At 44.2% G+C, this 27,194-nt stretch overlaps 1 protein-coding gene across 1 annotated transcript in view; it reads right to left on the reverse strand.

Moving 5' to 3' along the window:
* The window catches only part of LOC117054564 (metabotropic glutamate receptor 8), a 248,197-nt gene that overhangs the window by 90,265 nt on the left and 130,738 nt on the right, over positions 1-27,194 (reverse strand). Inside the window, exon 6 of the mRNA XM_033163522.1 lies at positions 2,673-2,809. Coding sequence (XP_033019413.1) covers positions 2,673-2,809 — 137 coding nt within the window. The remainder of the gene's footprint in view (positions 1-2,672; positions 2,810-27,194) is intronic.

The raw sequence follows: 27,194 nt of genomic DNA on the forward strand, positions 1-27,194 counted from the left end.
ACCACCACTCCCCAAAGTCGTAGGATAAAAGTCAATAGACTACCAGTAAATCAACTGGTTCACATAATCTGGAATGCATGTTCCTGTCTGCCAAGGGTTTTGATTAGTCTGTCATTCCTTTAAACACACACACACACACACACACACACACACCTCTAACTAATCATATCATCAGAAATTGTAAACCCGGACTTGTTTTTTAATTAATAGAGCACCATGTCTGCGCATCAGATCTAAACAGAGTATAGGCATAAAAGCAACTGTACAACTGGAAATAAAGCAGAGCTGATTCAGTCAATCTGTTTTTTTGGGGGGGGGGAGAATTACATCCAAATAAAGCTGAAAACAGTCGTTAAAAATGCACTCACGGGGATAGTAGCACTGAATGGTAGCCGTACACAAAACCTAAAATTTATCAGGAGTGCAAAATGCCTGGAAACAACGGACTTTTTCCTCTTAACTACAAAGTTTCCAGACTGGAACTGCATCCTAAAACTGTCCCTCACTTCTTTTTCTTCTTCTTCTTCTTCTTCTTCGTCTTCTTCTTCTTCTTCTTCACGTCTCCACTCCTCCACATGCAGCTGCTGGGTGACCTTGGGCTAGTCACACTTCTCTGAAGTCTCTCAGCCCCACTCACCTCACAGAGTGTTTGTTGTGGGGGAGGAAGGGAAAGGAGAATGTTAGCCGCTTTGAGACTCCTTCGGGTAGTGAAAAGCGGGATATCAAATCCAAACTCTTCTTCTTCTTCTTCTTCCTTTCTTTTTTAAACATTTTTTAATTAAATATTTCTTGCTTCCTTTGTATTCCTCTTCCTTGTTTTCTTGTCAGCAGAGATTGATAGTTTAGGTGCGGACTCAAGGCCACAGAAAAGAGGAGGAACCGATTCCAGCTCCTGAGCCAAAGACCACAGCTTTGTCTTTGCACCCAAGAAAGAGCTGGATGGCCTCTTGCCAGGGAGCAATAGAAAGAAAAGAGCAGATATGGTAAAGGTGGTTTATCACTGTAGTGGCTGGAAACGGGAAGCTATTATATGCATTACTGTTGCTAGCACACTGATAATTACTGCAAAGTAGTCTCCGAGGAACAATCATTTGTAAATACTTACACTGTTCTTTTTGTTATTGTTTATCATGGGCCTGTTACACTACGAACCAAAGCTACATGATGCCCGTTTGGTCTGTCAGGAAATACACAGTGATAAATGAAGCCTTTAAAGGTTTGCACCCCTTTATTTGATACTTATATAGTATTTTTTTTTAATTTGGGGGAGGGGGTAAATAGCCAACTCAAAATCCAGCTTTGATTTTACACATTAACTATGGCATTTCACTAAAAATATATATTTGCATGGGCCTGTCTTCTGGGATCATAGCCCACACTTCGCTGTAGCTCCTAGCCCAGCATTTATCAAATGCTTCCCATTTCGTTTGCTCTGTCAAAGGAGCCCTGAGCACCTGCTGCAGAACTTTTCCCTAATGGGGAGGATTTGGGGTGATATTATAGCTCAGGGTAGCCAGCAGGTTGCCCTTCATATGTTATTGGATTATAACTGCCTTCATCCACAGCCAGCACAGCCAATGGTCAGTGATGACGGGAGCTGTGGGTCTACAATATCTCAAGGGTTGTTCTGGAGACACATTCCATTCAGCTCTATTCAAGTGGTGTACAGGTTTGTTGGGCTCCACCGCTGGCCCATGTGCATAGATGTTAACACACCCAGTACCAATCTCTGATATTGGTAGGGGAGCTGTATTTCGGGAAAGCTTGTCCACAATTACTGCATGCAAAGGTGGACAATGCAACATCCAGCACTACACTGAATAACTTGGACAGCTTTTCTGGTAACCCCATCATTCTCCGGAACACGGTTTCAAAACCACAGTCCTGACTAATCCATCTTGATCACATGTACCTGAACATTTGATCGTACCTAATTAACCAGCACGTATTAAATGAATGCAATGCTGGAACACAGTTTAAAGAAACATTTTGTATATTGTTCTTATTTGTGAATAAATTTTGTTTTAAAAAGAAGAAATGAAACAATAATTCATTAATCAAATGATCATAGGAGTTAAGAAAAAGTAAACAATCTCTTTTTACAAATGGGAGGAGTTATCCAGCACCTTGTTTTGTATTCCAGTATAGCACATAAAACAGTCCCTGCCCCCCAACATGCTGTTTGACCCCAGTTCCCATCAATCCCAAGCAGAATGGTGAATTATCAGGCATATCTTGGAGGCAGTAGGTCTCTGAATATTAGTTTTGGTGAATCACAGATAAGGAGAATGCTGTTGTGCTCATGTTCTGCTTATGGGCTTCTCATAGGCCTCTGGCTGGCCACTGTGAAAACAACATGCTGGACTAGAGGGGCCTTTGGCCTGATACAAAAGAGGTCTCTGATGTTTTAGTGGTGACACTATTGTCCAAAACAACTGTATGTTTATTTTATATTAATCACAAACAGTATGAAGCAACACCTGTGCCTTCTCTTTTGATACCGACCCTTTTAGTATTCTTTAACAGGAATGGCTTAAGTTTGAGAAACACATTGTTTAGAAGCTCCGAGAGAACAGTGCAAGGAGCATTCTGTTTTATTTTGCTCCTCTTAATTAAGAGTAGCCAAATGAGCTAAACTGTACAATTGAAAATAACAATGTACATTGACTTACACTTAGATGAAGCTGGTTTGTCCAGTGTCCAATGATTTTGTATTCTGCGGTCCTGTTGTTTAGCTGATATTGAAAGATATCATAGCGCCCAGGTGCATCTCCATTCTCATTGAAAATAACAGGTGTTCCAGCACTGCCTGCAAGAGATCGTAACACAAGGATTTCAGGTTTCTGTGTTGTTGTTTTTAAATTACGGCATAATGTGCTGAAAATCAATTGTGGTTGGAAAACAAGACTTAGCAGTAATGCGATCACCATGGTAGCTCTACCACACATCCACAACTTTCCTAGTTACAAACACTTTTCTTATGGTTTAAGGAAGAGGTTTCTACAGCGGACATGTCTTGCTGGGGAAAGTAACGCACATGAATTATGACATCTATGACTACACATGGCCGAAGCAGATTTGCATCATTTCCAGCAATACTGAAAAGAGGAAAGGGAAGAAAAGGGAAGAAACATGAAAAGCACTCCATCGTTCAGAAAAGAGAAGCAGATTTATCTAGTCATGCTACTGGCTAAATCCTTTTGCTCTGTGGCAGATTGGCTTAGACTTCAGATCAGTAAGGATTCACTGGGCTGCTAGCTGTGTTAAACCATTTCCTATCCAGTAAGGGACAAGGCTGATTGCCGAAGAATTGATGCTTTTGAATTATGGTGCTGGAGGAGACTCTTGAGAATCCCATGGACTGCAAGAAGATCAAACCTATCCATTCTCAAAGAAATCAGCCCTGAGTGCTCACTAGAAGGACAGATCCTGAAGTTGAGGCTCCAGTACTTTGGCCACCTCATGAGAAGAGAAGACTCCCTAGAAAAGACCCTGATGTTGGGAAAGATGGAGGGCACAAGGAGAAGGGGACGACAGAGGATGAGATGATTGGACAGTGTTCTCGAAGCTACCAACATGAGTTTGGCCAAACTGCGAGAGGCAGTGAAGGATAGGGGTGCCTGGCGTGCTCTGGTCCATGGGGTCACGAAGAGTCGGACACGACTGAACGACTGAACAACAACAACAACAACAAGGGACAAGGAACACTAGAACTTCATTAATGAGTGACTTGGGGCAACCTCAAAATCCCCCTCCACAAAAACCCTTTGTTTCTGTTTGTTAAACCAGTCCCCTTCAAACAGACATGCAATTTCACAGTATTATCAAATAGAATAAGGCAACATCATTCAGCAACGGTAGGGCAAGGCTGATGGAACAAGTCCTTGCCTGGTCAGCAGAGACTCCCATTTCTCTTCCAATTCTTCCTCTGGAAACAGCTCCCAGAGGCTGGAGGGTTGGGCAAGGCAGGTGGGTAAAGCATTCCCCTCACCTGATATGAACCCTGATATGAACACCATCATTTTCTCGAAGTACCATGTGATAATTTCTGTTTGACACAAGGTATCTATAGGGGAGGAGGGAGGGAGAGAATTGCTGAAAATTACATTTCCTATAGAACTCCTCTAAATATGCCCCATTATCACTTTGAGCCTACACTCCATTAGAGCCGTAATTAGTCAAGGAAATAACGAGGAGGGGGAGAGAATAAAAGAGAGAATACCATTTACTCTGTCCACAGTCATATTTATTTAACATACATTATTAGAACTATCTCCCTAAGAAAATATTCCTCCTCCACTCCCTGTCACAAGGAAAACGGTCAAATGGAACAGCTTCAGTAATGAACAGTCGCCTATGAGGCAAATATTTCTGAAAGACTGAAGGAGCCTGAACACACATGAGAGCTCAATTTAGTGCCTATTAGCCAGAAGACATACCTAGAAAGAAACATAATGAACTAAGAATGTTCACATACGGCATAAGAAATGAAAAAGGCAGAAGCGCTTTATTCTTCTGAAGACCTTTTTCATTCACTTTTTATAACAACTTGTGTTTTTTTATAGATCTGGGATCCTCAATTTTACATTTTCTATTTTGCTGTAGATCTGCCAGAAAGAACCATTTTAATGCTGCTTTTATGGCTTTCCGTTGCATTTTCAATGTTATATTTTATCTCTTTAATTTTGGGGAGCCGCCCAGAGAATGCCTGTTATTGGGTCGCCACACAAATGAATAAATAAATTCATTTCTATAATGTCCAATTGTGAAGCTGGGGGAAATCACTGGAGAGTGTGTTAAAGATGAATGAGGGAAACTCATTTCCAAGTTTGTATTTGGCTATAAAACTCACTGTTCCAGTTTGCACCTAATTCTCAACCACAGTTCAGCGCTTGTGTGAGTGAGCTGAAACAAGCCCGAGCAAAGTCCTGAGCTTACATGCTTACTAAGACAGTGGGGAGATAGACTCCTGCAGCATTCGGTTTCACTTCATGTGAATCCTGGCTTGCGTGGCAAGGCCCCAAACGCTCCCCCTTTGTTGGAATAAAGACACTTGACACCAGTATTTTAGGTTAATGGGCTAAAAAAGGCCACAACTTTATTGGTTACAGAATGTGAGTGGTATTGGCTTAGGCACTGGAACCAAACCAACTATATCTGACTCCTGTCCACCATGCAGGAAGTCTCAGAAGGGTTAATCACCAGTAGGGGGAGCCCTGTTGATGCACATCAACTAGGAGCTCCACCGGGGTCACCAATAGGGGTTGTGCCATGGCCCTAGGCTTTGGATGGGGCCACACCGCCACCCCCAGATTCCTTTAACGGAATACCCTTGAAATAGGAGGGGTAGGTGATGGCCTCTACCTCCCTTCACCTCCAACCAAATACTCCAATGCCTAATCACCAAACCTTACAAAGCTGTGACGATTTGCTACGAGGTAGGTGAAAAACCAAATGGCTGGTGCCAATTTGCCAAGCGGAAAAAACATCCCTACCAGGCCACTTCAACAGGCGACCAACTGAGGTCCATAGCAAGGTCTAAGGATTAAGAGCCTAATCTTAGGAAGGGAGGGAGGGAGAACTGAGTAAGCGGGAACCAGAAAAAGAGGGCAAGTTCCTGCCTATGGGCTGCTTAAATGGTGTGATCCATGCCCCCTGGCCGACCACACTGGTTGGCCTAGTGTGTGATACGGAGGGGATTCCCTATGACGCAGGGGCTAGCCACACCCCTGTGCACGGGGCGGGCTTGCATCCAGCCCACAACTCCATTTCCCCGGGGAAGGGAAATGGCTTTGTTGTTACATACAAACCGAAGATACAGGTAGTACTTTGCAACAAGTTCTGTTTAATTAAACGAGACCGCTTGCCAGGAGCCACTGCACTAGCTGCCTAGCTAGTGGGTTGCTGTTGTTCACTGGGAGGGTAAAGGGCAAGGCAGTGGGAAGGTCAGCACAGTGCAAATGTATTGGCAGGAGTGCCAGATTGGCTCCACTGCTGTGTTCGCACTACACCTACTGTACCTCCTCACTGTTCCCCTTTCTCCCTCCCAGTAGGCAACAACAACCCACCTTCTGGAAAGCTCATCATTTGGTGGAAAGGTAGGATAGAAATTAAGCTAATAAATTAATGGAGCTTCCAATTCCTGCTTTGAATAGGTATAAAATCACACACTTCATTGGGACTTACTTACAGGATCACAGCTTTAGCGAACTAGAAATTGCACATGTTTTTGAGAATTACTCGGCTCCAAGAAATTAGATATAGGCAATGGCTGACAGCAACAGACACATATTGATTTATCTGCAAAGGTGCCTAACATTAGTGCATTGGTCAGCATTCTGTAGATGTAGGTAACCTTTTTTTAGAGAGAGAGAGAGACAGAGAAAAACATGTCAGACTCTATCAGCAGTCTATCAGCACAGTCCGACACTGCATTTTAATTTTTTGCTTTGGATGCTGGATGAAAGTTTGTCGAAGTGTAACACACCGCACATCCAAAGTCTCCTACAGCAACGGCACCCCAGAGCTTCCCAAAGTCTTTCCGTACATTTCAACGGCAGCAACTGTATAGCAAATTGGGGTGATGAAAATGCTGGAATCCCCCAAAAACGGAATGGTAGCAGCTGGCAGGATGGGGTGGCTTGACTTACAGGACTTCCCCACATGGAGGTCGTTGCTGTTAACCAAGCTGGGAGGCAATGCAGAGCTCACCCCAGTGTGGGTGCAGAGATGGGAGCATCAGATTGGCTCTGCCACTGCACCAACCAACCTGCCACTGCACCCCTCTCTGTCTTGGTTATTGACAGCAGCTTCCGCATTAGGAAGTCATGCGACACCATCACACCAGCTACTACTGAACCAGAGAAGGTAAAAAAAGGTAAAGCACCCCTGGATGGTTAAGTCCAGTCAAAGGTGACTATGAAGTTGCGGCGCTCATCTCGCTTTCAGGCTGAGGGAGCCGGCCTTTGTCCACAGACAGTTTTTTGGGTCATGTGGCCAGCATGGCTAAAACACTTCTGGTGCAACAGAAACACCATGGCAGAAACCAGAGCGCACGGAAACGCAGTTTACCTTCCCAGCACAACAGTACCTATTTATCTACTTGCACTGGCATGCTTTTGAACTGCTAGGTTGGCAGGAGCTGGGACTGAGCAACGGGAGCTCACCCCGTTGCGGGGATTCGAACTGCCAACCTTCTGATTGGTAAGCCCAAGAGGCTCAGTGGTTTAGACCACAGCGCCACCTGCATCCCATGTTGGACCAGAGAAGCAGTCCCACAACAGGGTAGATTTGCCCTCCCTCCACTAAATCTTCCACTGCCCAAGAGACAAGCCAGGCAAAGGCCTGTATTTCAAAGGGCAGAATAAATGCTTTGCATGAAAGAATCCTGCAGTTCAGTCCTTGATATCTCTTGGAAGAATTGAGAAAGCTCTGGAGAGCTGCTGCCAGTCAGTGTAGATGATATTGATTTAGATGGGGCAATGGCATGGGGCAGTTTCCCCAGTTTCCCTATTACAGAAACTGCTGTAATGAGAAAGCATGCATAAGCTGGTTCTCTCTTGCATATGTATGGCTGCTCCTTGATTCCTGGTGAAAGGTACGAGCAAGTAATCAATGTGAAATAACTTATGTGAAGTATTAAACACAGATCAGAAATACAATTCTTTAATAGCAGTGTTCAATGGCAGTGTAACCCCCCCCCCCATACACACACACCTGCAAGACATCTTCTATCAAGGAGAAATTAAATATAGACTTCTGGACAATCATACTAAACAATTGTTTCATTATTGTCAATTTGTCAATAAATTTAGATCAACTGAAACAAGACTCATCCAACATTTTCAAAATATTGCCTGTAGTGGTGTGTTGTGTATGTGCCAACTTGTGTACAGTCATACCTCGGGTTGTGAACGTGATCCGTGCGGGAGGCAAGTTCGCAACCTGCAGCGTTCGCAGCCTGAAGCACCGCGTCTGCGCACGCCCATGACGCGATTCGGTGCTTCTGCGCATGCACGTGATGTCATTCTGTGTTTCTGCGCATGCGTGAGTGCCGAAACCCGGAAGTAACCCATTCCGGTACTTCCGGATTCGCCGCAGTCTGCAACCTGAAAACGCGCAACCCGCAGCGTTTGTAACCCAAGGTTTGACCGTAATGCTTAGTGTCTTCAACAAAAAAGTAGCACAGTTGTTGTGGCATGCTGCTGCAATGGCACACCAAACAGCACACAAAAACACTGCTTTAACTAGCATCTGTGTGAGGCAAAGCAGATCTTCCACATTATGCTGACCGAATCACATTCTCACTAGAAAAGGATTCTGGACAAAACTGCTGACTCCACAGTGTACAGCAATCCCTAGAGATGGTCCATTTCTCCTGAGTCACTCTCAGCTCTGTCATCCCTTATTTGTACTAAGTTTGCAAACTAGCTTTGTGATGTCCTACTGGCAGAGGTAAAGCCTTTGTCCATTGCATTGTGCTTAGAAAATTCAGGGCTGTTAGTGTCTGTCATTGAGCTCATCCTACTGATGAAATAAATTCCAAGTAATGGGGCCTCCAAATACTTTTAATTCTAATATTCACAATCCACGGTATCAAAAAGCCAAATGCCTAGATGTAATTCAGAGAAAAGCAACTCAGTTAGGCAGGGCAACTCCTTCAAAAGCAGGCAAGAATGATTTTGGACCAGCATGTGATCCTTGAATGCTGCGCAGATCAAAATAAAAATTGTTTCAAATATGAAGCCATATTGAGAGTCTGCTGTGGTTTATAGCCTCATCTGTCATTATCATTAATTTCTATAATCAGTTTGAGTGCCAAGGACCCCCCCCCCCAAAAAAAAACCTGGATTGCTTTCCTTTTTAATTAGATGTTAAACGCAGCCACAAAATTGTCTGATGCAGATAAATTAAATTACAGTGGTAGATGAAACAGAAAAAAGAAGAGTGCTGATATGAATGTACAGTACTCAGGTGCCCCAAAGACAACCTTTTTTTATAAAAAAATTTAAAAAAATGGATGGTTGCTAATCTGCTTACCTCTATTGTGCATTTAACAGGGACTGATATAATAGGTTTAAATGGAAAGAGAAACTTATAAAATTTAGAGCTCACTTTAAAGACAGAATGCCAAAGAAAGAATGATAAACAACTAAGTGGAACTAAAGGATTCTAATTAGAGACTGTTACACTGGCAGATAAAAGTGCGCTGCATCCAGTTTCGTGATAAATGAAGCTATTATCAATGCAAACCCACAAACAGAAGAATGCTTTTCAATACGGGGTTGAAAATAGAAAATGATCGTCCTCCAACAGCTATTAGAAGCTGCATAGACAAAGGCAGAACAGTGTAAAAGAAATGCTCATTTTGACTTGGTGGCTCTGAAAGGTTCTTCTTGCATAGAATTCCATCCTGCTCTCATATGAGTGTGCCAGACATTGCAGGAAGTTACCTGCTTGGGATCTTATTGCACAAAAAATCAATAAAGCTTTGCTTTAAATAACTTCCACTTCTTTTTCACTTAATTTCTTAAACAATATCTGTATACTGCTTCACTGTAAATGAAACCTCTAAGCGGTTTACAGATTTAGGATTAAGATGTAAAGAAGATGATCTATGAAACTGAGGATCTTTCCTCCGACAATGACCAGTGCTGGATTACAGATAGGGACTTTGAAAGCATACATACAATAGAAAGGGGATTTAGTGTAATTTTTTTGCCACCTGTACAACAATATTGCATGGACAGGCGGAGTCCCCCAAACCCCAGGCGACCCCTGAGAGGAATAATGACACAAGACAACGTGCTATGGGATTGAAATTGGCCACAACTTTATTAAGATTCAGGTGTAGGGAGACCTTGGCTCCGGCATTGGGCGTTTATCCTTCCCAGCCCCCAGCCGGGGATCTGGGGAACTTCAGGGTTATCCAGAATGTGTGGGGATTGGGCTGGCTCTGGAGAACATATGTTCAAGCAGAGAGCCCCCCCCCCTTTGCCATCGTTAGAGGGGGAGGGCAATGACAATCTCTTGGCGTATGGTCAATGCCTCCACCCAATACCCCTTTAATGGGAACCCTGGTATCGCAGCCGCACTGGGGGCATGGGGTCACCGCCCCACACCCCCACACCCTTTGAGGAAGATGTCTAAAGGATTCCCCCCAAGGCCTGAAACTGCCAAAGGTGTGACGTTTTGCTACGGGAAACACGAAACCTGCCAATGCAGGGAAATTCCTTTCCGGCCCTTCAACAGTGGCCTTGATATAGCAGCACCTGCGTACCTGTGGAGAAGAGGTTAACCTGCAAAATTAAGCATTAATTGAGGGAGCAGAGGGTGGGAGAAGCTCTGGAGCCTGACTGCCGTTTCCCCAGGTAAGCTACGCCTTCTATTGTGTGGGCTGGATGGTCCCTCCCCCTTACCTGGCCAATCTCCCTGGCAACGCCTCCCTCATGCGGGATTGGACGCTGGCTGAGGTAGGCGGGGACCACAGGTATCCAGCCTGGGGGAGGCGATGCCAGCCTGAACTGGCAGGGGCCACTTTGGGGTCCAAGGGGGCTGCGCACGACCACGCAAAAGTCGCTCCCCATTTAATGTGGGGAACGGTCATTGTGCCAGATAAATGCAAAGTCAGAGAAGAGGTCTCAGATAACACCCCACCCACTCAGCTAGTCATGGTGGAGAGAAAAACCAACGCTTCACTTCAAATCCTGCTGTCCAAAGGGTCTTCATCAATGGTTTGTTGCTGCATGCTATTTTTTGGAGTTTCAGCATCTTGTGCAGCACAATCGCATAAATCTTTATTTTAGGGATTAACTGATCAGTCTATTTTTTGTCCCAGGTCCATCTGCTTTTATTCTAAGTCCATTCTGTCCTATTTCTGCACACATATAATTTTTTTAGAGTATACAATTAAGTTCCGTGTGTGCATTTCAAAAGTTTTACCCTAAATCCACCAATGTGCCTTGATGAAGTTTTGAGCTGGAAAATGTTATCACAGTATATCCTTCAGTCACACAGTACTTCAGTTGTTGCAGCATTTCCATAGCAAAGCCATGCAGAGCATACAGTCCGATCTTACAAAGGGCTGCTCAAAAATGCATTCCACTGCATTCAGTGTAGCTTGCTTTAAGGTAAGAGTATATTTGACTGTATCCCTAGTATCGTTACAGTATCCCTTGCACCCTTTCGGCATAATAAATTGTATTCATTCTCAACCGTCAGAAAGGAAACACAGAGTCTGTAGAGAAATCTCATCCATAAGCAGCAAAACCATTAAAGTTGAGATGCTGGGGTTAGCAAACTATTTACAGATTGGTAAATGGAGGGATAAGAAATCGTTACTATTCTTTAGCGTCTTAATCCTTGGCAATTAGAGCAGCTATCAATGGATTATTGTTCAGTGTAACAAGAAAACTATTTGCTGTGCTTGTTGCGGGGATATTAATACCCAAAGTCATATGGAAATATGCAAACTATCAATAAAGCATTTGAAAAGACATCTTAATTTGCCATGCCATGCCTTCAAAGAACTTATTAGGCCACAGGTTTAAGCTTATCAATGGAAAACATTATCCTGTCTCTGATCCAAAATGAGAAATGATGCCTTGTGGCGTTTTTGAAATAATTCCAGTGAAGTTAATCCCATTGGGGATGGAATATTGAAATTTGCGTAAAGATTACAAACCAGCCGCCTTATTTTTATTTTGGTATTAAAAGCTCCTGCCTTCCAATGTGGCTCACAACACCTAAAATCATATCTGAAGAAGTGTGCATGCACACGAAAGCTCATACCAGGAACAAACTCAGTTGGTCTCTAAGGTGCTACTAGAAAGAATTTTCGATTTTGTTTTTAAAATCATAATGTAAAACACAACACTTCTAAAAAATACAGGCGTAAGTGAGGCAGCGACCGAACACAGTGCCAGCGTAATAAAACAAAACAAATACCATAAAAAGCTGACCATAATTTTTACACACACACACACACACACACACACACACACACATCTTCTAAAAACCAACAAGGAATTCTTCCTTAAGGACCCCTGGACTATTAGGTCCAGTCAAAGGCGACTATGAGGTGCAGCACTCATCTCACTTTGAGGCTGAGGGAAACCGCTTCTGGTGCAATGATGGAACTGTGATGGAAACCAGAGCACACAGAAATGCCATTTACCTTCCCACCGCAGTGGTACCTATTTATCTACTTGCACTGGTGTGCTTTCGAAATGCTAGGTTGGCAGGAGTTGGGACAGAGCAATGGGAGCTCACTCTGTTGCAGAGATTCGAACCGCTGACTTTCTGATCAGCAAGCCCAAGAGGCTCAGTGGTTTAGACCACAGCGCCGCCCGCAGACAAGTACGGCAGTACTGAATCGTGGTTTCACACTATGTGTGAATGCAGACACTGGTTAGTGTCAAGCAGATGTGTGCAGGATGGAGTGTATGCATAACTGGGTGGTCATCTATATGTTCTGGTGAAGAGGACAGAGAAACCAGCAGATTGTGCCCAGGATGCCAAAATAGTCCAAACAGCTGGTTAGTGATTGGTCACTTCGCTTTCTGCTAGAAAGGAAAAAACGTGCGTCAAAAACGAGGCCCAGAGCTGGGTAACTCTGAGCCAATTTAAAAGGGCAAGGCCAAACCTGCTGAGTTAAAAGCAATTCACACCTACCTCTTGGTTAGAAGTAGCACAGCGTGTGAGAAGCACACCCCGCCAGGTGATACAGCAACATATGTGAGATGCTCTGTTTTGAGCATCTCAAAGAAAAAGAAAAAAATTTAAAGCCTTTGGAGCACCTGCAGTTCCAGAGAATTTCTGAGCTTGAAAAATTGGGATGCCGAGCTTTGTGTGGCAAAATCCTCCCTCCCCTCGCCGTTTCCTGTAGCAGCCTTAACGCTAAACCTTAGGTAGCAGGAAAGAAGACAAAGGGATTGTGCTGATTCAAGTTTTAAGATGTAATTGTGCCAGATTGGGAACACGAATATGGTACATTGTTACGGAACTGTATTGTTTCCTGACTGGAGAGCGCTGACAGCCCTATACGCTGTGAGTTGTGATTATATCCATGCCATCTGCGTTGCATTATCTCTTAGGCTTTCCTCTCGGGCCTGATCAGTTCCTTAGCAGGGATTAAAATGTTTAATATATTCTGTTTTCTGAAAGTGTCACGGTGACAAAAACCGAATCGTTGCAAACAATTAATTCCACCCACCTACGGAAAGGTGTGAGGTATATACATACATAAAGGTAAAGGTAAAGGGACCCCTGACCATTAGGTCCAGTCATGGACGACTCTGGGGGTGCAGCGCTCATCTCGCTCTATAGAACGAGGGAGCCGGCGTTTGTCCGCAGCCAGCTTCTGGGTCATGTGGCCAACATGACTAAGCCACTTCTGGTGAACCAGAGCAACGCACGGAAATGCCGTTTACCTTCCCACCGGAGCGGTACCTATTTATCTACTTGCACTTTGGTGCGCTTTCGAACTGCTAGGTGGGCAGGAGCAGGGACCGAGCAACAGGAGCTCATCTCATTGCGGGGATTTGAACCGCCAACTTTCTGATCGGCAAACCCTAGGCTCTGTGGCTTAACCCACAGCACCACCCACGTCCCTTACACATATATTCCTCATCAAGAAGGAGTTCGCTTTTTCAAATGAGAATTTTCACATCACATGATTAAATTACAGCTGAGTGGATTCACATGTTTACCTGCCACATTTGCTTAGAATGGCAATGGTGCCCATCGGAGAGGTGCCAGAACTGAGTTCCGGTGAGTTTTGACTGAAAGCCCACCCTCCCCCGCTTTTCGCAATGGTGCTGGTTCACCATGACATGGCTTCAATATACATGGTACCAGAAACAATTCCAGAGTTCTATATTTTCTTTACCACTGAATAATCAGGGCTGCCCAGTGGCAAGCTCATCTTCACTACAATTGGAAATGATACGAGTTCTGGATGGGAGAGGGAATAAGCAGAATCCTAACAATTCTTCTTGTTTCGACAAGCCCACCCAGATGCTTAGAAAACTGAGGTAATTTTAATCTGTTTTAGTATTTTAACTTTTGTACAGTTTAAAGTATGGATGTGCCCCCCCTTGATTTTCTTGCTTTATATTTTTTGTAAACAGCTTTGAGCTTTGTAAACAATCAAGTGGTGTATAAATTTTATGAAATAAATAAATAAATGATAAATAATATTTTTGGGGAGGGGGTCCATCCAGGGGACAGACAAATGACTGCCACTGCCATGCTCCAAGTGGTTGCCCTCGGAAGAAGTGTTTGGATTTGATATCCAGCTTTATCACTACCCGAAGAAGTCTCAAAGAGGCTAACATTCTCCTTTCCCTTCCTCCCCCACAACAAACACACTGTGAGGTGAGTGAGGCTGAGAGACTTCAGAGAAGTGTGACTAGCACAAGGTCACCCAGAAGCTGCATGTGGAGGAGTGGAGACACGAACCCAGTTCACCAGATTACGAGTCTACTGCTCTTAACCACTACACCACACTGGCTCTCAGGCGCTAAGGGTCCCAAGCTCAGGAGATATAAGCAGAGTCCCAAGTGCAGCACCTTCCAAACAAACCAAGCTCAAGCATGGAGAATCAATCTAGGTCCAAAAGTGGGGTCCAGAAAGAAAGTCAAGGAACAGAAGAGGGAATTCAGGCAAAGTGGGAAAAGTAGAATCTGGCACAAGGAGCCACAGGCCTGTGTTGTTTCCAGCACCTGGAAGGCTCAAGAGGAAGACCTTATATTTTTTGGTCACCCAGACCACTCCCTAGCCACAGATGCTGGTAGTGAAGAGCTTTCAGGGGATTGCTAACTCTTAAGAAGACCCCTTACTCATAAACAGAGCAATGACTCTGGGTCCATAGGTCACATTGCTGCTCTTTAGCCTGGGCCTGCCCCATTTGGGTGGTGCTGTGGTCTAAACCACAGAGCCTAGGGCTTGTCGATCAGAAGGTCGGCGGTTCGAATCCCTGTGACAGGGTGAGCTCCCGTTGCTCAGTCCCTGCTCCTGCCAACCTAGCAGTTCGAAAGCATTTCAAAGTGCAAGTAGATAAATAGGTACCGCTCCGGCAGGAAGGTAAACGGCATTTCCGTGTGCTGCTCTGGTTTGCCAGAAGAGGCTTAGTCATGCTGGCCACATGACTCGGAAGCTGTCTGCAGAGAAACGCCGGCTCCATCGGCCAGTAAAGTGAGATGAGCGCTGCAACCCCACAGTTGTCCGCAACTGGGCTTAACGGTCAGGGGTCCCATTACCTTTACCTATTCTTTTTTATTGCTATCTTCTTTTTTTTACAAAGTTGTTGTTTAGTCGTGACCCCATGGACCAGAGCATGCCAGGCACTCCTGTCTTCTACTGCCTCCCGCAGTTTGGTCAGACTCATGTTGGTAGCTTTGAGAGCACTGTCCAACCATCTCATCCTCTGTCGTCCCCTTCTCCTTGTGTCCTCATTTTTTCCAAACATCAAGATCTTTTCCAGGGAGTCTTCTCTTCTCATGAGGTGGCCAAAGTAATAACCATAAATAAATTAGAATAAAAAGTGCACACCACCACCGAGACCATTCCATTGTAACTATTCAACATCCCAAGATGTCAACACCTCTTGCGATCATTTGATCCCTTTCCATTTTAGCAGTACAGGTACACATTCTACAAACACCCTCCATATCTCCTCAAAATCATTTCTCCTGCATATTCCATTTCTTACCTTAATGGCACATGTTAATTTATCGTTAATAGCTATATCCCACACCTCTTTATACCATTCTTCCATTTTATATTCTGCTTGCCCCTTCCACTTCCTAGCTATAATAATTCATGCAGCTGTCAATCAATTTGTGACCAAGTCCTTCATAGCCTGTGAACCTTCCACCCTATCGTAAATTGATATTAACGCTGCCTCTGGATGGATGCTGGTATTCTTGAGGACTGAATGGTGGTGGCCCCACCTCCTCCTTTTCTTCTGACAGCTCCAGTAGTTCTTCAACAGTTCGCACACCAAAGGATCCCTCAAGGGGATCCTCAGGGCAAGGAGGAACCTGCTCCTCAAGGTCCTTGATCTGTGGGGTTTTTGGTTCGATCTCTGTGTCTGGTACCAGCTCAGGGCCAAGCATGACAATCACTGGAGAGCCAGTGTGGTGTAGTGGTTAAGAGCGGTAGTCTCGTAATCTGGGGAACCGGTTTCGTGTCTCCGCTCCTCCACATGCAGCTGCTGGGTGACCTTGGGCTAGTCACACTTCTCTGAAGTCTCTTAGCCCCACTCACCTCACAGAGTGTTTGTTGTGGGGGAGGAAGGGAAAGGAGGGAAAGTTAGCCGCTTTGAGACTCCTTCGGGTAGTGAAAAACGGGATATCAAATCCAAACTCTTCTTCTTTGTAGCTAAAATCTGTCTCTACCCATCTCCCAAACACTCCTTTTACCTTCCCTGGTAAGCAGCCATATCAGGAGCAGTAGCACTCCCGTTGTGAACATTTTGCACCCTTTGAGGCAACCCCTGAGATGAGTTCTTTTCAGAGACACAAACACAGTCCCAAAACTCAGTTCTCCTTTTGGCTCAGCTTTAGCTACAATCCAAAAATCAATTAATCCAAAAGCAGCGCTGACTGAAGTCAATGTGTTTTGCTTTCCCTTTGCAGGGGATCTTTTGAGTATTCATGTTTTCTGTTAGGTTCCTAAATAAATTTCAAGCATGTCCCATACAAGGCACGTCTGGAGCATCATTTAACACTGCTTAGTGCTGAAAATCCCGGCTTCAACCCCTAATCTGTCAACAGAGATAACAGCTGTCACAAAAGCAAGGGCTCATCCAAGGTACAGTCTCTCACAGCGAGTGCCACTTCGCATAATAAAACACCATTGCTGCAACAACACAAAACATTGTGAACTTCTGATGCTCACAGGGGAACACCACACACAGTTCAGGAGCCAAGCCAAGCCAACCTGTGGCTATTCTGCATCCTTGGATCAGTATGAATCTGCCGCAATCCATTCATGAGTCTCACCCTGGAATCCTTAACAGATGCTAATATTGCTCCTGAATCTTTGTACATGTGCACAGCAAAGGGGATAATTTCTAATTTGTTTGCTCAGATCTGTATTTGCTTTCATTAAAGGATGCTTTAAAAAATGTTTATTTGCTTTCATGAAAGGGGCTGATTTATGGAATCTTTAAAGGAAAGAAGCTAATGTCCTATACAATATCAAGTATGGATCTGCCGCCCACTTTATCTTCAGCAAAAAATAATAATAATAAAAAATGCTTCATCAAGCTTTACAAACAGTCAAGGAGTAAATTGAAATAAGATGAAATATTTCAAATTAGGGGGGGGGGACAATTTATTTCATTATACCTTCTGTAACTGTGTCTTTGGTTGTTGTTGTGGTGGTGGTTGTTTTACAATGTCAGGTGAAGAGACGGCACAGGGAAGACATGTGCAAACTATTTCCATTATACAAACTGATAATTTCAATGTCCTTTCAGCATCTCACATCGTCCCCACACATTACCCTTCACCAACCACCAACTTACCTCTGTATCATCTTTTATCAAGTTCCTTTGCCCCTTCTTACTCACTTAACAACCCCATGGTGTCTTCCCATTTTCTCTTTAGTTCCGCCACCCAATTTAAATCTGGATACTGCTGTTCCAGAGGTCACACATTATGGCCTGTAAACGTAACTCTATGTAGCTTCCAGGCTGAAGTTTTATTAAGACGCAGGGAATGTGCAATGGATTTATGGCAGTGTGGTTAAGCAGGCTGGCTCGAGTCTCCAAGCCAAAGGAGACTCTGAATGGCTCATGCTGAAGTTTCCCTAACATGGATTAGGTGATTAAGCACCCTGATGTACTCATAGCTTTGATAGTTAAGGCTTCCTATCCTTACAATGAATGCTACATGCTAAAACTGGTGTCAGCGTAAAGCAGCATTTGAACTGAGAGCTTGCAAGTTGTCATCGGATGGAACACTGGGTCCTCACTCCTGCACCCTAAGTAGCCACTCTGAAAATACTTAGACAGAAACCAGAGGCAGATTTAGGAGAGAGTGGTGGCTTCACCCATACTGGGCACTGAGCCAAGAGAGCACAACAAATACAAACAATGGAAGGCGAGAGGTGGGAGGGTGCCAAATTTTGGCATCACACAGGGCTCCACTGGAATTTTAAAGCCCAAAGTCTGTGAACTGGCCTAGTTTGCTAGAATCCAAAGCCACTAATCTCTGCTCACCATCTATCTCTATCCCTGCTTTAGAAGTTAAGTTGATGGGCCAAGCAGCCTGCATAACAACTAATCATCTTGCTCTTTTATATTTCTGTACTGGCGCTTCAAGCCACAGAACCATTTTACTCACTGCCTGACATTTTGCACAAATAGGCATTTAATATTCATATACAATGGCATTTCGTCCAATTATCCCAAGGAAGCAAGGCAATATGGATATTTCTAAAGTAACCTCTGTGACATGCAATCATTTCCGGAAAAGTTTCCCAAAGTGTTGTGCTCATGAAGACATACGAAAGCCACAGGTTCATATAGGACATATGAACAGATCCATCAACGTACTTACAAAATCTGCAATGTGTTATATGTAGGGCTGCCTCTGAAGATGGTCCGGAAACTTCAGCAAGTGCAGAATTCAGCGGCCAGGTTGCTCAAGGCGGTTTGAGCATATTACACCGATCCTTGTCCGACTGCACTGGCTACCAATTAGTTTCCGGGCCCAATTCAAAGTGCTGTTTTTGACATATAAAGGCTTAAACAGCTCAGGACCGCAATACCTCAAGGACTGTCTCTTTCCATACGAGCCTACCCAGACCCTGAGATCATCTTCCGAGGCGTTCCTTCGTGTGCCTTCTCCTTGAGAGGTTCAGAGGGTGGCAACACGAGAACAGGGCCTTCTCTGCAGTGGCTCCCCATCTATGGAATGCTCTCCCCAGGGAAGTTCTCCTGGCGCCTTCATTGTACACATTTAGGTGCAAAAACATTCCTTTATAACCAGGCCTTTGGCTGACCTGATTGACATCCTATACCCTTTTAAAAGACCCTGGTGTTGGGAAAGATGGAGGGCACAAGGAGAAGGGGACAACAGAGGATGAGATGGTTGGACAGTGTTCTTGAAGCTACTAACATGAGTTTGGCCAAACTGCGAGAGGCAGTGAAGGATAGGTGTGCCTGGCGTGCTCTGGTCCATGGGGTCACGAAGAGTCGGACACGACTGAACGACTGAACAACAACAACAACCCTTTTAAAATGTGGCTCTTTGGTGTTTTTGTTTTTTTAAAATGGGTTATTCTTATTTTGATTTTATATATTGTGATCTTTTCTGTGAACCGCCCTGAGTCCTCTAGGTATAGGGCGGTATATAAATTCAGCAAACAAACAAACAAACAAACCTTCACCAGAACATTGTTTTTTTATATATATTCTCTCCAACCCAAAGTGAAAGAAGAAGAACTTCTATTCATATGTGTCCCTGTGAAAAGTACCGTATACTAAGTTTAAATCAACTGATCACTGATTGGGATTCAGTTTTCACTGAGTCTATCCGCTGGCTTTTGGAGGAACTGCGAATGGTCCCCCGAGACCTCGTCTCAACAAAGTTTTGTGAATGCACCATGCCTCCCTGCTTCAATTCCAGACTGGCAATCGCATCTTTCACAAAATGTTGGAGCTTCAAGGCACTGCAGATGAAACTTCAGAAAGGATTTATTGATGGGGTTATGTTACACAAGTATTAAAGAGTGATCATCCCTTTAGGAGATGCGGGAAAGGGTTCCACTTAGTAGCTTATATTTCATCAACTGAAGTATACATCAGAGAAAGTTAATCCCAAACTGTGATAGAACTTTACTTTCCAGACAGAGATAAATCATATTGTTTATTTTCTCCAGGTCAGTACCCACAAAGCTCTCCTCTCTCATGAAAGATGACTGTTGTAACATTATATAGTCCTTACACTGCACCATCTGGGAGCTAGTTTTTAAAAGCACATTATCAAGGAAGATTGATGCGCAACACAGCTATTTCCTTCCTATTTAACTAATTCCACTATCTAACCAGTAGGGCTGCAGACTGCAATGACTGAATCAGCAGATTAATCAACTATCATGTTAATTGATTAAATAAGTGGGCATTGGTTTTAATCAATGCTTAGCGGGAGTAGCCCTAGTTGTGCGATGTTACATGTTTTTTTGCATATTGCATTTGTTCGTGGATTGCGGTTTGAATTTGGTATTGTATCCAACGAAGTCAGAGTTCGAGGGTTCCCCTCAACCATCTGGAGCAGATTTGGGTATGGTACTGGGGAGCATCCAGTGGGAGGAGAAGGAGGGGAAGTTCTGTTGCATGAGCAGAAATTTTGCTCATGCAATGACTTAGCTGACCCTTTGCTTTTAATGTTGTCTTTTATGAGTACTCATAGCCTGCCTGGGCACTTCTGAGAACAAGGGTGGGATATAAGAATGATTAAAGCCATTTAACTGCCTTGGGGATTCAAGTTCAGATCTCTGTAGGGTTTATTCCTTAGCCTTTTCTTCTCTAAAAGACGTCCCACAAGGCGGCAGGTACGGATTTTTCCTCCTAAAGCCTTTCTCATGAGTGACTATAGCCACAAGGCAGAGAGGGTTAGGATCCGTTTTCTTTCTCCTAGATGGGCTTCCTCCCTAGGTTGACAAGCCCCATCTCCCTGTCCTGTAGGCACTGCCTAATTGGATGTCTTTTCACTCTTCTAGTACCATCGTTCCACCCACAACCTCTGCCGGGTGCACAAAGGTCCAGTCTCGCAAACCTCAGAGCCAATCTATAATAAATGGTCAGATTTGCAAGAAACAATTTGCAAGAAATCCCAACTGTTACATACTTCCAGAATTCATTTCTACTCTGGCTCGTTGAGTTATTGAAAATCTTGCATTCCTCTCCTGCCTCACAATAAATGGATTATATCACCTTTTCTTTGCCTGATATAAAATATATAGTTGAGAATAAGCCCCATCCTGTAGCCTTATATTGGAAGTAAGTCTCGTATCACAAAACTCTGAGTTTTGCTCATGAATAACTCAAATGGCACCAGGAGGCTTCAGGGTGTGATATTACTATCCCATGAATGCACATCTCTTGCGGATGAAGCTGTCACTATAATAAATGCATCCAAGGAATGTATTAATGGGCCATTAAACCATGCCTGTTATGACTCATTATATTAACTTACATTATATTACCTTGGATGTCATATGAACTTTACTTCTGCAGGAGTTCTTTTTTTAAAAAAACAAGAACACATGAAATCTAGGTTTCCCAGTATGAAGTGTTTTAAAGGCCAACAAAAATTACTTTCCCAATAACTGAAAATTCTGCTCCCACAGATGAAGATGAAGAAGAAGAAGAAGAAGAAGAAGAAGAAGAAGAAGAAGAAGAAGAAGCACTCTCCCTACTGCTGACATTCAGCCCCAATACATGGAAGGCAGCAGGGAAAGCAAAAGTGTTCTTGTTTTCCTCTGCACATGATAGCAAACAAACAACAGGGAGAGTAGGTCCCTTGTCCATCTGGGAAACGTGAATGGATAATGTTATACCCTCCAACATCTCTCCAATATTCTATTCAATACTATTCAATAATCGTAATACAGTGGTACCTCGGGTTACAGACACTTCAGGTTACAGAAACTCCAGGTTACAGACTCTGCTAACCCAGAAATAGTACCTCAGGTTAAGAACTTTACCTCAGGATGAGGACAGAAATCGCGCGGCGGCAGCAGGAGGCCCCGTTAGCTAAAGTGGTGCCTCAGGTTAAGAACAGTTTCAGGTTAAGAACGGACCTCCAGAACGAATTAAGTTGTTAACCCGAGATACCAGTTTGGTGTAGTGGTTAAGAGCGGCAGACTCCTAATCTGGGGAACCGGGTTCGTGTCTCCGCTCCTCCACATGCAGCTGCTGGGTGACCTTGGGCTAGTCACACTTCTCTGAAGTCTCTCAGCCCCACTCACCTCACAGAGTGTTTGTTGTGAGGGAGGAAGGGAAAGGAGAATGTTAGCCGCTTTGAGACACCTTAGGGTAGTGAAAAGTGGGATATCAAATCCAAACACTTCCTCTTCTTCTTCTTCTTCTTCTTCTTCTTCTTCTTCTTCTTCTTCCACTGTAATCATAATAATTTTGCTATTTATACCTTACCTATCTGACTGGGTTGCCCCAGCCACTCTGGGCATAGCTGTCAACCCTCCCTGCTGTTTCCCAATGCTATAATAAGGGAATTTCCCGCAAAAGAAGGGAAAGGTTGACAAGCTATTACTCTGGGAGGCTTCCAACGCATCTAAAAACATAATAAACCATTAAACATTAAAACTTCCCTATACAGGGCTGCCTTCAGATGGCTCAGGGGTTGAAGAAATCCATACCCTCCAACATTTCTCCAATGAAAATAGGGACGTCCTAAGGAAAAAATAGGACATTCTGGGATCAAATCAGAAATGGCTTCTCTAAATCAGGGACTGCCCCTGGAAAATAGGGACACTTGGAGGGTCTTTCAGCACCATAACAGTGTTGAAAGAATGACAGACAGAAACAGCCTTTCAACCTCAGCAGAAATTAAACCAGCTGAACAATTTTTGGGGGGATGGCCTACTTCTAAGCTAAATAACATATTGTGGCTTCATTTTTCTCCAACATTTACAGCATTCTTTGCTTCATTTCCCTTCCCTCAATTCCTGGAGTTTGTTTTTGCCTTTATATGCTACTTCTTTTTCAACCATCCACACATGCCTCCTCAGGGAGGTCTGCCTCACATTTTTGAGAACTCTGGGTATGAATAATAAACAGGTGGTTTTATATATGCACCATTTATTTAATGGTGCATTTTTGACATTAACCACAGGAAAAGGGACCCTAAGAAGACGTGGGATTCTTAAATGAAAAAAATTTTCTTCAGTCGAAATCCCAGTTTATACTTTATGCATGGGTCATCCCCACCCTCATACATTTAAATAACTCTTGTATGACTTTAACGATCATGGAGGATCCTGGCAACTGTGATTTATTGTTTGTAAGCTGCTTTGAGATTCACTTGAAGGAAAAGTGACATAGTAATACCATAAATCAAATCAAATCAAATATTAAGGGTGCTGAGCCCACAAAGCTACAACTCCCAGCACCCTTAGCAAACTACATTTCCCAGGATTCTCCATGACTACATGAAAATGGTATTCGGTGTGGATGTGTGTCCTACCTCCAGAAATGTTGGCCAACCCAGCAGTAGGGAACAGGAACCCAAACCCAACAAAATGCACACTATCTGAACACAATGCAGTCTCAGTTGAGCAATCCTATGAGGAAATTTTTGATGTGCTCCAGAATTTTGACCCCAAAATGACCACAAAAAACCTGGAAAACCCTCTGAAACCTTGCAAGAGGCAAACAAGAAAGGGGAAAAGTCCTCTCTTATTTGTCCAGTCTCTCTCCCTTCTGCTCCCTTCCACCATGGTTTTGAGCGAAACAGCTGCCACAGACCAGCAAAGCATACGCCCGACTGTTTCGTAATCCGAATTTTCAGTGTGTCTAGCAACGTATTGGGTGTTAATTTCTTGCGGAAGGTAAACTCAAATTAATCCCATCCTCTCATGAGAGCAGCTACTGCTATTACTTTCTTTATTAATTAATTAAATCGATTGCTATACTGTTCCTCATCTGAGGATCACAGGCCGGTTTTCAATATAAAAACACAAAAATACATATCACAAAGATTTCACTTTCTTGGGTTCCATGATCACTGCAGATGGTGACAGCAGTCACGAAATTAGAAGATACCTGCTTCTTGGGAGAAAAGCAATGACAAACCTAGACAGCATCTTAAAAAGCAAAGACATCACCTTGCTGACAAAGGTCCGTATAGTTAAAGCTATGGTTTTCCCAGTAGTAATGTACGGAAGTGAGAGCTGGACCATCAAGAAGGCTGATCGCCGAAGAATTGATGCTTTTGAATTATGGTGCTGGAGGAGACTCTTGAGAGTCCCATGGACTGCAAGAAGATCAAACCTATCCATTCTCAAAGAAATCAGCCCTGAGTGCTCACTAGAAGGACAGATCCTGAAGTTGAGGCTCCAGTACTTTGGCCACCTCATGAGAAGAGAAGACTCCCTAGAAAAGACCCTGATGTTGGGAAAGATGGAGGGCACAAGGAGAAGGGGATGACAGAGGATGAGATGGTTGGACAGTGTTCTCGAAGCGACTGGCATGAGTTTGGCCAAACTGCGAGGGGCAGCGAAGGATAGGCGTGCCTGGCGTGCTCTGGTCCATGGGGTCACGAAGAGTCGGACACGACTGAGCAACTGAACAACAACAACATGTCACATAAAGAAACAAAAATGATGCCCCCCCCCCATTTAAAAGGCCATACATTGTTTAATTTGCCGACCCTCCAGCATACCTCGGATGAAAATAGGGAAATTCTATTCTACATCGGCATCGCTGTTTGAACATTTCCTCCTGGCCAAGTACAAAAGTTATTAAAGGAAACACAAACCGGCGGTATTTTAAGCACAGAAATCTTTGGATTTATGTATTACATTTAGAGAAGGCTGAGGGGGAAAGAAAACCCCAAATCAATAAATACAACTGTGTGTGTTTGTTTGTTTGTTTGTTTGTTTGTGTGTGTGTGTGTGTGTGTAGGCTATGTGATGTCATCATGCATTTAGGAGTGTTTTGGAAGCACGATAACTGTGAACCACCATTATTACTGTAATTATGCAGGTGTGTGATATGGAGTATCCCAATGTTTATTTTGGGGTCCAGGAACATATGAATGTTTGAGTTGGGGGATACATAAACTTTCCCCCCTTTTTAGTGTTTTAAACTTCTCAGCAAGTTAGGAATGTGTAAGCAACTGAAGCATCCTGGTGTTGTGGTGAATCCTGGATGGATCGGCTGCACAGATACCCCCACCCACAGGAATCCCCTCCCCCAGCTGCCCTGGGACTCTCCCACACTGAATTGCACAAAATGGGCGGACTCTTCAGATTTCAGAAGGCACCACCAATTAAGCTCATGAGAGAGATCAAGGCCTTTTCCCCACCCATGTGAGAAGCCAGGCAGGCAGAAGCTTTGGAGGGAGGCGATTTTGTTCCAAATGACCCCTTACCCATCTCCCCAAATCTCCTCCTTCTCTAGGAATCTAGTCTGGTACGTATTAAGCCAAGCTGCAGGATCAGATCTCTCTGCATCTCTCTCAAAGCAGGAGCCAAGGAGGAAACACATGCTACAGACACAAGTGGCGGCTGTTCAGGGGACACTTCAGGTTCCCAAACGAAACTGGCAATGAAAGATGAAAAAGCAATGCAAAGAAACTGGCCAGGAACATAAGAGGTGTAGTCACGAGGCAGACCCTCCCCATTGTGGAGACTGTATCACATGTACTCCTGTCTTGCCCCTTATATAAAGACCTGAGGGAAGAGATCGTCACGCCGCTTATACTCACCATTCCAGGCCGCTCGCCCGAGGACATACTGTTTTTCCTCCTGGCAGACCAGAATACCCAGATAACGGAGAAGGTAGCCAGATTTGTTGAGAGGGCCATGAAATTGAGGGCTGCCAGCTGAATAACAGTGCCCCCTCATAATTAAGATCTCATTTATTCTTGTTTTAATTGTGCCGAATCCCGATTCAGCTCATTTTATTGGTTATATATGGTTTTTATCAGTATCTGTAATATGTTTTGTTTGTTTGTTTGTTTGTTTGTTTGTGTAGAGGTTTGGAGCTTTTAGAGTTAACAAGCTCAACTGGTTGTCCCACCCACAGGAGGAAGAGCGTCACCGGATGCTCTGTGTACTGTTGTACTTTGTAATGTGATACTTTCTGTTTCTTTGTCCGGAGAACGGAGAGAAGGGAGAAGCCACCAACATGGCTTGCGACTCTCCCGGAATGTAATGATTTATGCCTTGTAAAATAAAGCTTCTAGATTAGAAAGAAGCCGGACTCTGTTGTCTGTAATATGCTGGCATGCACACACCCCGTTGCGTGAGAGAAGATAAGAGAAGATAACTCTGCTGAATAGCACAGGCATCAAGGAAAAGCGCTTCAGCAGGTACGCGCAGAGGAAGTGTGCCGGGCTCCGTTAGTGTGCAGAAATTGGTTTGAAGCGTTTCCAACAATCAAAAACACTTCAGTTTGTTTGTTTGTTTTGATGCAACGGCCTGTGGGCTATGCAAATAAATAAATAAAGTTTGTTTCCTCCCCATTGTGTGCAATGTTTCTGAGCATGGAAATGAGAATCCGAAGTAGGTTGCTCATTCTCTCTTTCCCTGGCCAGGAGATGGAAACAGGGGCGGAAAAAGGAGGGTGTGGTGGGTGCGGGCTGCTCTGGGAGTCACCACTGAGGGAGGTGACAAAATGCCGGTGGGACTCACCACAGGGCCTGCAGTGTGCCCGAGCCACCGCATCTCTCCCAGGAGCATGCAGGCTCCGCGCTGCCCAAATGGTCCGCCCGCTGCCTCCCCCCAGCTGTAGGGCGGCAGAGTGGGAGGATGCAGGCAGACTCTGGAGGCCCCTCCCTTGCCCCACCCCTATGTGCGGCTTGCCCCGCCCCTAGGCACGGCGCCCCAGGTGCCCGAGTGGCTTCCTCCGCCGCTTGATGTAAAGAGCAATGAACAAAAAGGTGGAGAAAGATTTGAGGGTGTTTTGTTTTTAGGGTAGGGGAGGAAAGGCTTGAATTGGGGAATTCAAGATTCCGCATGACTTAAGGGTTCTCGTGAATCATTTTTAAGGCAACTAGGGACTATGTGAATGTTTTTAACTAGCACCTAAAGATATATAATGAAGGTGCCAGGTAAGCCTCTCTATCTCCTTATTGATCGCCTTTGTGTGGCATGGATTTTCATAAAGAGGAAAGGCAGAAAATTAATACCTGGAAGTGTCAGAATGAAGCATAAAGGATGTCAACTATTTGTGGCCTGTTTGGGGATGTGCAACCCCACCCCACCCCACCCCACCCCACCTCACCAGTTAACTGCAGGACTGGTTGTCTTTATGATGGCATCATAGCTGTGTTTCCATCAAGAAGGGCTTGTTGGCCTCAGACCTTCTTTTTCTATCAAGGCCTGTTGCCGAAATAATTTATCCAGAAAATTGCTTCCTATTGTCATTAACCATGAAGAGATCAGGTATTATTGAGGGACAACAGCAACACAATCCATGTTCATTTGTGCTTCAT

Source organism: Lacerta agilis, chromosome 10 (genome assembly GCF_009819535.1).
Source record: "Lacerta agilis isolate rLacAgi1 chromosome 10, rLacAgi1.pri, whole genome shotgun sequence".
Lineage (NCBI taxonomy): Eukaryota > Metazoa > Chordata > Lepidosauria > Squamata > Lacertidae > Lacerta > Lacerta agilis.